Genomic DNA, 11514 nt, shown 5'->3' on the forward strand with positions numbered 1-11514 from the left:
CCACCGAGCTCCGTGACACCTGCAGGGACACAGCCACCACTGCTGCCATCACTGCAGCCACCGTTGCGACTGTCGCCACCAACCGTGCCTGGAACCTGCAGGACAAGGCCGCCCGCTGGGGGACGTCTCTGCGCAACCAGGTGGCTACGGCCCAGTGGCCGTCGGTGGCCCTGGCCAAGGAGGCAGTGGCCGCGCTTGAGGCCTGGCTGGCAGCGGTCACCAGTGAGGAGGAGGTGGCCACCAAGGCCATGAGAGAGGCCATGGTGGCCACCAGCTGGTTGAGAGTGGCCACCAGGAGTGGAGAGCAGGCACAGGTGGCCCTGGGGCCACTGGAGCGCTTGGTGGCCGCGTATGACGAGGCCACTGTGTTCCCCCGGGAGCTGCGGTGCCAGCTCAGGGACATCGAGGCCACCCTGGAGGGGACAAATGAGGCGTCCCCCGATGTCCCAGAGGCCATGGTGGCCGAAGTGGCAGAAGCCAAGTGGCTGTTGGAGGCCAGCGCCCACCTGGCCACGCGTCACCTGCTGAGGACACTTGGGGACATCCACAAACTCCTCTTCAGACGCTATGGTGGCCACAGTGGCCCCGGTAGCCCATGCGGCTAAGCAGCGCCAAAAATGCCATCAAGGACATCCTGGCGGTGCTGCAGGGACAGTGATGTCACTGCTGTGATGTCATTGCGGTAATGATGTCACTGGGGAGCCTTGTGGACACTCAGGTGCCACCAGGCACTGGGACACCCCCGTGCATTGACAGCACTGCCCCCATCATCGAGCTCCAGGACTGGGGCTGAGCCCCCCTTTCCTGTACCAACCCCCACAAGCACCGGGCCTGGAACCCCCTCTGTGCCTCCCCACCCATCCTAGGGGTTCTGCCCCCTCCCCTTTGACCCCCCAGAGCTGCGGAATCCCCTGGGAACAGCACCGGGACCAGGGCAGGCCCAAGAGTGAGACTGGGGGGCTCTGAGCGCTGGGGGAGCACAGCGGGGTCCCCAACGCCGGGGGTCCCTTAGGGCTCGACCCTGTGACCCCCCCCTGTTATCAGCCAGGACCCCCCGTTATCACCAGGGACCCCCCCAATTTACTGGATCCCCCCTCGCACCAGGACCCGCCCTTCACCAACCCCTAAAAGCGCTTGGACTCCCCTGGTCCAAGAACCCTCCCCCTGTGCACCAGGATCCCACACTCACTGCCCCTTCCCCATCTCTGGGATCCCCTCACACTCACCAGACACCTCCACTGACGAGGACCCCCCAGTCCATGGGACTGCCCCACACTCACCATGTCCCCCCTCAGAAACCCCCAGGGCCCTCCATTGATAGGAATAGTCCCAAATGATCTCAAATCCTGGATCCCAAACAACCCCAACGCACTCAAAAATCTCAAATCCTACTGGACACTCAAAACCAATTCTAAATGCTCTCAAATCCCAAACCCTGAATCCCAAAAAATCCCAGATCCCAAATGCTGCCAGATAACCCAAATCTGATCCTAAAAGATCTCCAGTCCTAGGTCCTCAAACAATCCCAAATCCCAGACCCCAAATCCTGCTGGATCTTCATAAACAATCCCCAACACCAATTCCAAATCCGGGTTCTGGCAGGGGAAATCAGAGCCCTGTGTGGGGTAAATGCGCCCTGAGGGGGCAAATGGGGTCCTGGAAGGATAAATGGGGTCCTGAGGGGGAAATGGTTCGTGAGGGATAAATGAATGCCCTGAGGAGTAAGTGGGGTCCTGAAAGGATGATGGGGGTAAATCAGGGTCCTGTCCGGGGAAATCAGGGCCCTGAGGGGTCACTGGGGTCCTGGCAGGGAAATGGAGCCCTGATGGATGGATCCAGGCCCCGAGGGGTTAAAGCCAGCCCCGAAAGGTTCCCTGAGGTCCTGGCAGGCCCAGTTCTGCCCCTCGGGGGAGGATCAGGGCGTGGGGCCCTCCCTCCTCCGAGCCTCGACGCCCTCTGCCCTCAGAGCTCCGGCCGCAGCCTCCAGATGGGGACCAGGATGGAGCTCAAGGTGGGAACCCCAAAACCCCGGGATCACCCCCAGTGGGCACCCGAGGGGATCTGGGAGGATTTGGGGGGGGATTTGGTGAAGTTTGGGACTCCCCAGGGCCAGGGCTGCAGCTGGGAGGGCAAAGAGAACTGGAAAGTTCTGGAGACTTGGGAGTTCAGAGGGGCCGGTGAGGGGGAAAAAGGGGGTGGGACTCCCCAAATTCCTGGGGGGATTCAGGTGGAACCCCCCAGAATCTCACCTGGGTACCTGGGAACCCCAAAACCTCCCTGGAGCCTCACCTGGGACACCTGGGAAACCCAAAATTCTTGTGAATTCTTATCTGGGACACCCAGATCTCATCTGGGAGTCCCTTGAGATCCTCACCTGGCCCCCTGGGACTCCCCCAAATCCTCACCTGGGCATCTGGGAAACCCCAAATCTTTGACAATTCTCAACTGGGAAGCCACAAATCCCTGGGAAACATCAGCTGGGATCCCCAAAACCTTGACTGAGAGCCCCAAGACCTCACCTGGGACTCCCAAAACCTCACCTGGGACCCCTTCAGTCTCTGGCAAACCTCACCTGGGACTCCCTTGACCCCTCTGTCCACCCTGACTACCCTGTGCTGTGCCCCGTGTTCACTTGGGACCCTCAAAACCTCACCTGGGACCCCCAAAACCCCACGTGGAGCCCCCCCAAAACCCTTCCAGGACCTCCAAAAGCCCCCTCAGGATCCCCCAAAATTCATCTGGGGCCCCCCATGCCCCAAAAATGTCACCTGAGACACCCCAACCCCCCTGGGCCACCCCCTGAATACCCCTCTGGACCATCCAAAAGCTCCCCCAGAACCCCCAAACCCCACCAGCGACCCCCCAAACTCCCCTCCCCGAACCCCCCAAACCCCTCCCTCCATCCCCTAACCCCCTTTTCCTGTCCCCAGGTGTCCCCCCCTGCCCTCCCTCCCGAGGTGGCCCCGGCGGTGGCCAAACGGCACCGGGCCCTGGAGGCCCTGGTGGCCCTGGCCGAGGCCTTGGGGACACCGGACAGCATCCCCACGGCACTGGCTGAGGCCGAGGCTGCACTGAGACAGGCCCGGTTGGCCCAGGAGGGGCTGCAGGGGGCCCGGGTGGCCGCGGTGGCCCCGGCTGTGGCCCTGGGGACCCTGGGGGACGAGGATGAGCAGCGGCTGCGGCAGATCGGGGCCAAAGCTGAAGAGGAGGCAGTGGCGCTGGAACGCGAGGAGCGACGGGCACGGCGGTGCCAGCACTGGCTGCGGGCTGGGCACGGGCTGACCAAGGGGCTGATGGTGCTGTGTGGGACTGTGCGTGAGTAAAAACCAGTATGGACCAGTATGCACCAGTATGGACCAGTATAAACCATTATAGGCCAGCATTGATCAGTATAGAGCAGTGTGGAGCAGTTTAGAGCAGTGGGAGGTAGCGTGGATGAGCATAGACCAGTAGAGACCATTATGAACCAGTTTAGGCCAGTATAAACCAGTTCAGATCAGTATACATCTTTTTAGAACAATGGGAGGCAGATCAGACCAGTTCAGATCAGGTCAGACCAATGTGAATTTCCACAGACCAGGAGGAACTTTCTCCTGTCATTACCAGTATAGACCAGTATGGACCAGTACGGAGCTGTGGGGACCGGTTCAGACCAGTATGAACCAGTATAAACCAGTTCAGACCAGTATGGACAGTATGAATATCTACAGACCAAGAGAGACTTTCCCCTGCCCTGACCAGTATAGGCCAGTTCAGACCAATATAGACCAGTTTGGACCAGTGTAGAGCATCATGGGGCAGCAGGGGATGCAGGGAACCAGTACAGACCAGTTCAGACCAGTTTGGAGCCCTACCGACCAATAGAGACCTTCCCCTGCCCCAGGATGGGGACACTGGGATGGAACTGGTTACACTGGGATGGGGACACCACTGGGACAGGACTGGGGAAACTGGGACAGGACTGGTGACACTGGGATAGTGACATCGGTATGGGGACAATGGGGCGGTGGCACTGGGATGGTAACATTGGTATGGGGACAGTGGGGTGGTGGCACTGGGCTGTCAGTGGGAGCATGGGGATGGAACAGGGGACGCTGGGTTGGTGACACTGGAATGATGACACGGGTGTGATGGCACTGGAATGGGAACAGGGGACACTGGGTTGGTGACACTGGAATGATGACATGGGTGTGGTGGCACTGAGGCAGCCCTGGGGACAATTGGGTGGTTACAGTGGGATAGAACTAGTGGCACTGGGATGGAACTGGTGACACTGGGACACGGCTGGGAATACTGGGACAGGGACATGAGACGGGATAGGGAACACTGGGTCAGGACTGGGGAAACTGGGGTGGCATTGGTGACACTGGGATGGGGACACTGGGGCAGAATGGGGGACACTGGGGAGAAACTGGGGACGCTAGGATTGAACTGGTGACACTGGGCTGGTGCCATGTGTGGCACCGGTGACACTGGGATGGCACTGGTGACACTGGGATGACTCCCCTGGTTGGTGGTACTGGAATGGAACTGGGGACACTGGGAGGGGACTGGGGACACAGGGACACAACTGGGGACACTGGGATGGAACTGGGGACATTGGGTTGGTGGCATTGGGATGGAACTGGGAACACTGGGAAGGGACACTGGGATGGGGACATCAGGAAGGGACTGGGAATACTGGGATGGGACTGGGGACACAACTGGGGACACTGGGATGGTGACATTGGTATGGGGACAATGGGGCGGTGGCACTGCACTGGAACTGAGAGCACTGGACTGGCACTGGGAGCACTGGCATGGTGGTGCTGGGCTGGTAGCACTGGGAGAGGACTGGTGACACTGGGTTGGCCGCACCGGGACAGCCCTGTCGGCACTGGGCTGCTGACACCAGGACTGGGACACTGGGCTGGAACTGGGGACAGTGGGAGGTGACTTGTGACACTGGGGCAGGACTGGAGACACTGGGCTGGTGGCACAATGATGGAATTAGTGACACTGGGACACAACTGGGAACACTGGGACAGGGACACTGGGACAGGATGAAGGACAGTGGGACAGGACTGGGGATACTGGGAGAGAACTGGGGACACTGGGGACACTGGGGACACTGAGATGGTGACATTTGGATGGATCTGGAGACACTGGGATGGTGACAATGGTATGGGGACAATGGGGTGGTGGCACTGGCCTTACACTTGAAGCACTGGGATTGGAGTGGAAGCACTGGGATGGAACTGGGGACACTGAGATGGTGGCACTGGGACAGGACTGAGGACACTGGTCCTGCAACTGTGTTGGTGACGCTGGGCTGGTGGCACTCAGGTGGTGACAGTGGGACAGAACTGGTGGCACTGGGATGGAGCTGGTGACACTGGGGTGGTGACACCGGGGTAGTCCTGGTGCCACTAGACAGGTGGCACTGCCGCGTCCCTTGTGCCACATGTCCGGTGTCCCCATGTCCCCACAGTGTCCCTGGACTCAGCCCGCACTGCCCTGGGGTGACTGAGGACGGTCAACTGCTGCTGGCCCTGACCGTGGTGGCCGTGTCCTGCGAGGTGGCCTGCCAGGGCTTGGGGACATCACGGCGTCACCTGGCCACTGTTGCAGGCCAGCAGCGGGACATGGCCCAGCGCCTGCATGACCGTGCCCGGCAGGTGGCGGCTGCCAGGGCCAGCGCTGAGGCTGCCGCGGCCACCAACGAGGTCACCGCGGATGTGCTGGGGCAGCTGGAGGAGGTGATGGAGGCGCTGGAGACATTGGTGCCTGCTGTCACCCGGGACAGGGAGGTGATGCTGTGTGGGACACGGGGACAGGGCTTCCACAGAGTGGCCGAGGCACTCAGGGAGATCATAGAGGGCTCGGCAAGATGGCGGGGGGGTCACAAGGAGGTGACACCGAGGCTGGAGGTGGCGTATAGAGCACTGGTAGGGCAGGGGCAAGGACAGGCGGACAGGCTGGGGACGTGGAGGTGGCACTGTCACCGCTGGGGCACGGGGACACCCTGAGGGACATTGGGGTCCTTGGACACACCCCTGTGTCCTTCCCTTGGGGACCCCCAGGCCACCCTGACGTCCCCTGTCCTGTTTTGGGTCACCACAATGTCCCCTAGTGTCCCCAGCAGGACATCGGGCGACATTTGGGCCCTGTTGGGGACATGGGGGGACATCAAGGCCTCTTGGAGACATTCAGGGGACACTAGGGCCATGTGGGGACCCTGAGGGGACATGGAGGTGTGTCAAGGGGACATCGGGCACCCCGCAGGTGGGGGGGGCGGGGCCAGGGGTGTGACGTCACCTCTTCCTGTTTACTGCCGCTGTGCAACGTTCCTGTGTGTCACCCAAGTGTCCCCCGGGCGTGTCCCGATCCTGTCCCCTGAGGCCATGGAGCCCCGTGAGGTACGGCAATCCAGGTGTGGTGTGGGGGGTGGGAGGGAGAGGGGACAGGGGATTGCAAAGGGAACAGGGGTGTCGCAGGACGAGGATAAGGTGACAGAGGGGTGGAGGGGACCGAGGGTGGCAGGGGGGAACAGTGGAGGGTGGCAGGAGGTGGCTGAGGCAATGAGGGGCTGACAAAAGGAGAGAAGGGAGAGCAGAGCTCTCCAGGGAGGGGACAAAGGGAACCCAGGGAAGGTACAGGGGGCACCACAGGAGGCCACAAGTGCCCTAAAGTCCCTGACACCTCCCCTGTCCCCTCCAGAGCTGTTGGAGGCGCTGGTGGACGTGGTGGCCACACTTGGTGAGCTGGCAGCCACTGTGGCCAGGCCGTACGGGGATGTGCTGCTGCATGTGTCCCCAAGGTCCCTGCACAAGGCCCTGGAGACCTTCATGGGTCACCTCCAGGACACCCTGAAGCACCCTGGTGATGCCTCCCTGGCCGAGGCCCTGGCTGCCTTTGGGGCCACCCCGGGGGCCACCTGGGCCCATGTGACAGCCGCAGCCAGTGCCTGGCGGGACGCGGTGGCTACACTTAAGGACAGCTGGGCCCGGCTGGCCCGAGAGGCCACCGAGCTCCGTGACGCCTGCAGGGATGCGGCCACTGCCGAGGCCACCACTGCAGCCACCAGCAGCGCCCTGGCTGGAGACCTGCAGGACAAGGCCACCCGCTGGGGCAGAGCTCAGGACAACCTGGTGGCCAAAGCCTGGCGGCCGCGGCTGCCCCTAGCTAAGGAGAAGATGGCCTCAGCGGAGTCTGCGCACGAGGCCCAGGTGGCAGCCGCCGCCAAGGAGACGGAGGCGACCACCAAGGCCATGGAAGAGGCTGAGGTGGTCAGAAGCAAGGGGGAGGCGGCCACCAGGAGGGGACAGCGAGTAGAGGTGGCCCTGGGGCTGCAGGGGCGCTTGGTGGCTGCGTGTGACGAAGCCACCGCGTTCCCCCGGGAGCTGCAGCGCCAGCTCAGGGTCGTCGAGGCCACCCTGAAGGGGACAAATGAGGCATCCCCTGATGTCCCCAAGGCCTTGATGGCCAAAGTGGCCGAGGCTGAGCAGCTGTGGAAGGCGAGCAGCCTCCTGGCCAAGCGTCACCTGCTGGGAACACTTAGGGACATCCACAGGCTTCTCTCGATTACCCCTGGTGGCCCTGGTGGCCTCAGTGGCCTTGCGGTGGCCATGCAGTGCCAAAAAGCCATCAAGGACATCCCGAGGCTGCTGCAGGAACAGTGATGTCACAACTGTGATGCCATCAAGGGCGGTGAAATCATTGGGGACATCACTGGTGTCACCTGTCCACTCCCTCCTCCCTGTGTGAGATTTGAGACAAGATTGGGGAATTTTCTGGGAATTTTCATTACATTTGCCCCAAATCCTGATGGGAATTCCTGGGGTCATGTCACTGGGGTCGCTCTTGGGACACTCTGGGGCCACTCAGGGCCACTCAGCAGTGGGTTGGGGGGATGAATGAAGCAGCTTTCCACCATAGGTACAGCAGACTGTTTATCAAGCCTCCTCAAAAACCTTCAGGTCCCTTTCCCTCCCTGGGCAGTTTCACCTCCAATGCCCAATTTCCCTGTGCTGGTGACAGATTGGGCCTCAGCTGTTCAATTGCCCTTTTCCCTTTTAGGGCCTCTGCCCCAGGGAGCTCTGTCCCATTCTCCTCCCCCTGCTCCCGTTTGCCTTGCCCTGACAGGGTCTCACTTCCCTCTGGGGGTGGCTCCTTGCACACGGGTTCCCCTCATCAATAGTGGCTCCATTATCTTTGCTTTCCCCTTGGCTTTCTCCTCATCCCTCCCTCCAAACATTGACCTTTTGGGCTTCCTTTAACAGATCATTCAATCCCTTATCCTGCCATTCCCCCAGTCTTGCAGCTTTTCCTTATATCCAGCCAAGCATTCATGACAAATGTTATTTTCAATAAAGCTTGTCCAGCTATTGTATCAGTCTGTACCTGAGTATGGTCTCGCTTTTCTTTTAACCTCTCCAGCCATTCAGTTGGAGTCTCATCCTTCTTTTGTTGTTCAGCAAATGTCCCGTGGTCGTTCTGAGTTGGTGGAGCAGCCTCCCTAATTCCCCTGATAATTAATGCCCTATAATCTTCCATGTTTTACCTTCCTCCAGGGTTATGGTGGTCCTAATTAGGGCATTGCAGGGGCATTTTCTGCTCCCCATGGGGTCTGTGTTGTGCAGGGTATCTTTCCCAAATCCACATCCTCACTAGTTGGATCACTTGTCTTTCCTCAGGTGTAAACAAAAGGTTAATTCTAGATTGCACTCGGTCCCAGTTATAAACATTGGGTCCCAAAATTGGTCTACTTGTTCTGCTGATCCAATTGGATCTTCACGTAGAACTTTTAATTCCTTTTTAAATGCTCTCACTTTGGAGGAATTAAGCGGGGCAGTGACAAACCCGATTGCTTGTGTGCCCCACCCAATGGCACTTCCCAGAGGGGGTTTAGTGCCACTGCTTGGTTCTCATTTTTTCCATTCCTCTCGCTGGACTGCTCTGTCCCTGTTATCCTGGCTGGGTCCATCAGGGGTTGCAGGGGGTGCATTGGCAGATATAGAGGGGACAGATGCTCTAAGGGGTCCCAGGTTTTAATGTCTTTTAATTTAAATGTGTTTGCCTCCCCCAGGAAAACCTTGCCCTTCCAACTGGCAGCAGAATCTGTTTTTTCCTGACTGACTGGTTCTTTGGCATTCGCATGAATATTCAAAGTTTGGCACATCCACCCCTCAAAGGAACTCTATTTTGGCCAGATCAGATCAATGATAAATGATCAGATCTTATCTCCTGTTTAGTCTATTTTCTCATATAATAATGTTTCATTTTGATTCTATTTTCATTCTTTGTGTCAGGGTTATGTAGCCACCGTGCCATTTTTATCCCTAGGAGGCTGTTTGGAGGTGTATCCATGGATGTTTCCCTGCTCCCCTTTCCCCTGGGGGTTTTCTCCTTGTTTGCTTTGTGTCCCATTTTCTCAGCTTATCCTGGCACTGTCCCCACGCCTTTGTTTTTTCCTTCTTTCTTAATTTCCAAGCAAATCTGACTCTATGCCTTTCACGTGTATTATCCCAGTCCCTCTCAGGTACTGTTCAGGCTCCTGGAAGCAAATGCTACTTTCCCACACACTATTTCCTACAGTAATTTAAAAAAAATCAATGCCCAGTTCCTGGCTCTCTATTCCACTCTTTCCCACTCCTGGCCCCAGGCACTCTTTAGTGTTGCTGTGCAGTGCCACCTCTCATGACAGATTTTACACTCACACCATATCCAAGGATCACATCCCACTCCACAACTGAAACACAAAGTTACACTCATACGTGTTGTGGTGGGAATCATTCATTGGAGGCACAGAAACAACTCAAACTCTCAAAGGTCCTTGTGACAAACTGCCTCATTTATTGTTCGGACCCTCTTTATATAGGGGGTTTGAATCTCCTGGCTTAAGACAGCTGATGGGATGGGTTCTCTCTCTGCCCTGCTCTCTGGCCAGTGCTGTATCTGCATCTAAACCTGAACAGGGTTGGCTGAAGTCTTTGCTTGGGTTTGACTCCAACCTATCCCTGCCTTTTCTGGGGACTTGTTTTCTTCTGGGCTGCTTGAGTTTAGGGGGCAGCTTGAGCTCAGCTGCAAGGTGACAACTCACCCTCTTGGTTAGACTAAAAAATTAAATTATGAGCCTAGTTGAATAAGGCTTTTTCCACCCAACTCAGCAAGCCCAGTCTCCCACAGCTAGTGATGTACCTCATGTATCACTGGGGTTGTGACATTCACATCCACAAGCTGTCAGGCAAAACCACCAGCATTACAATTCTTTAGGTTAGCATGTCACAGGCTTAATGTTTAGAAGTTACAAAGTTCCAACTTAACATTACAAACAGTAAACAATTCAATTCAAAACTAGTTCAATTAAAACCACACACATTACTACTCATGGGTTGTAAATATTTGAGTCTTGGAATAAGGTGATGGGCAGATTGTCTTACCATTGACAATCTTCTGCTTCCAACGTGCTCTTGGCTTTCCAGGTTATGTTGTGATTTTATTGGAAAACATCCGATAAATATGAGAGTAGGAGCGTTTGAAATAAGCATCAAAATTTTATAACATCCATAGTGGCTTTCAGAGCTTGTTGATCATACTTTTCTCCTCGTTGAAGTAAAATAAAAGTTCATACCTTCATGACTGGTTGTTCCTCTATGGAGGTTAATCTGCCTCTTTCTTTGGTGAGATTTTCCTTCTATTTTTCAGCTTTTTTCTTTCTCTGACTCCTACACCACTCAGTTTTTTAGCTTTAATGTTAATTCTCACCTCCTTCAATGTCTGGCTTTCTTGCCTTACTGGCTTTTCCCAGCTCCTACACGGTTGAGTCTCCCCTGCTCTGTACACAGAAAATGGCTGAGTCGCATCACTTCGTGGATCACTGCGTATCATAGTGGGGGCCGTTCATCGGCGACATCCAAACAGCCCAACTCTCCAAGGTCCTTGTGACAAACAGCCTCAGGTTTATTCTTGCAGCTCCTTTTATAGGAGCTTCAAATTTCCCTTGCTTACACATGTGATTGGCTGGGGTCTGAGCACTGTCCAGCTCCCTGGCCAATGATAGGTCTGCATTTAGGGCTGAATGAGATTGGCTGAGGGTCCTTGTATAGAACTGAATCCAACCTATCCTTCTTCACTCAGGGACTTTTTTACTTCTAGGCTGGTTGAATCAGGGGGGCAGCTTCAGACTGGTCGCACTGTGACACCCCTGCCCTGACCAATATCGACCAGAATAGACAAGTTCAGACCAGTATAAACCAGTACAGACCAATATAAACTAGTATGAATATCTACGGACCAGTAGAGACTTCTACCTATGCTGACCAGTACAGACCAGTACAGACCAGTTCAGACCAGTATTGACCAGTATGCGACTCTATAGAACAGTAAGGATCAATATGGGTCAGTATAGAGCAGTGGGGGTCAGTTCAGACCCGTTTAGACCAGTATGAGTTTCTTCAGAGCAGGTGGGACCTTCCCCTGCCCTGCCCAGTATAGACCAGTATGAACCAGTATAGTGCAGTATGGACCTGTTCA

General features: G+C 56.6%; 1 protein-coding gene across 1 annotated transcript; it reads left to right on the forward strand.

Moving 5' to 3' along the window:
• Nucleotides 1-5956: 5956 nt before the first annotated feature.
• LOC134432684 (uncharacterized) lies at nucleotides 5957-7661 on the forward strand. The gene is made up of 3 exons (XM_063181576.1): nucleotides 5957-6398; nucleotides 6702-7310; nucleotides 7455-7661. Exons 1-3 carry the CDS (start codon nucleotides 6228-6230, stop codon nucleotides 7659-7661), a joined length of 987 nt encoding a protein of 328 aa, XP_063037646.1. The 5' UTR covers nucleotides 5957-6227.
• The last annotated feature ends 3853 nt before the right edge of the window (nucleotides 7662-11514 follow it).

This window comes from Melospiza melodia, assembly GCF_035770615.1.
Source record: "Melospiza melodia melodia isolate bMelMel2 chromosome 7 unlocalized genomic scaffold, bMelMel2.pri SUPER_7_unloc_1, whole genome shotgun sequence".
NCBI lineage: Eukaryota > Metazoa > Chordata > Aves > Passeriformes > Passerellidae > Melospiza > Melospiza melodia.

Coding starts and splice junctions, on each gene's coding strand:
- LOC134432684 (XM_063181576.1), top strand. CDS start 6,228: ATGGAGGTGTGTCAAGGGGACATCGGGCACCCCGCAGGTGGGGGGGGC. Junction 6,399..6,701: donor AGGCCATGGAGCCCCGTGAG/GTACGGCAATCC, acceptor TCCCCTCCAGAG/CTGTTGGAGGCGCTGGTGGA. Junction 7,311..7,454: donor CCACCAGGAGGGGACAGCGA/GTAGAGGTGGCC, acceptor GATGTCCCCAAG/GCCTTGATGGCCAAAGTGGC.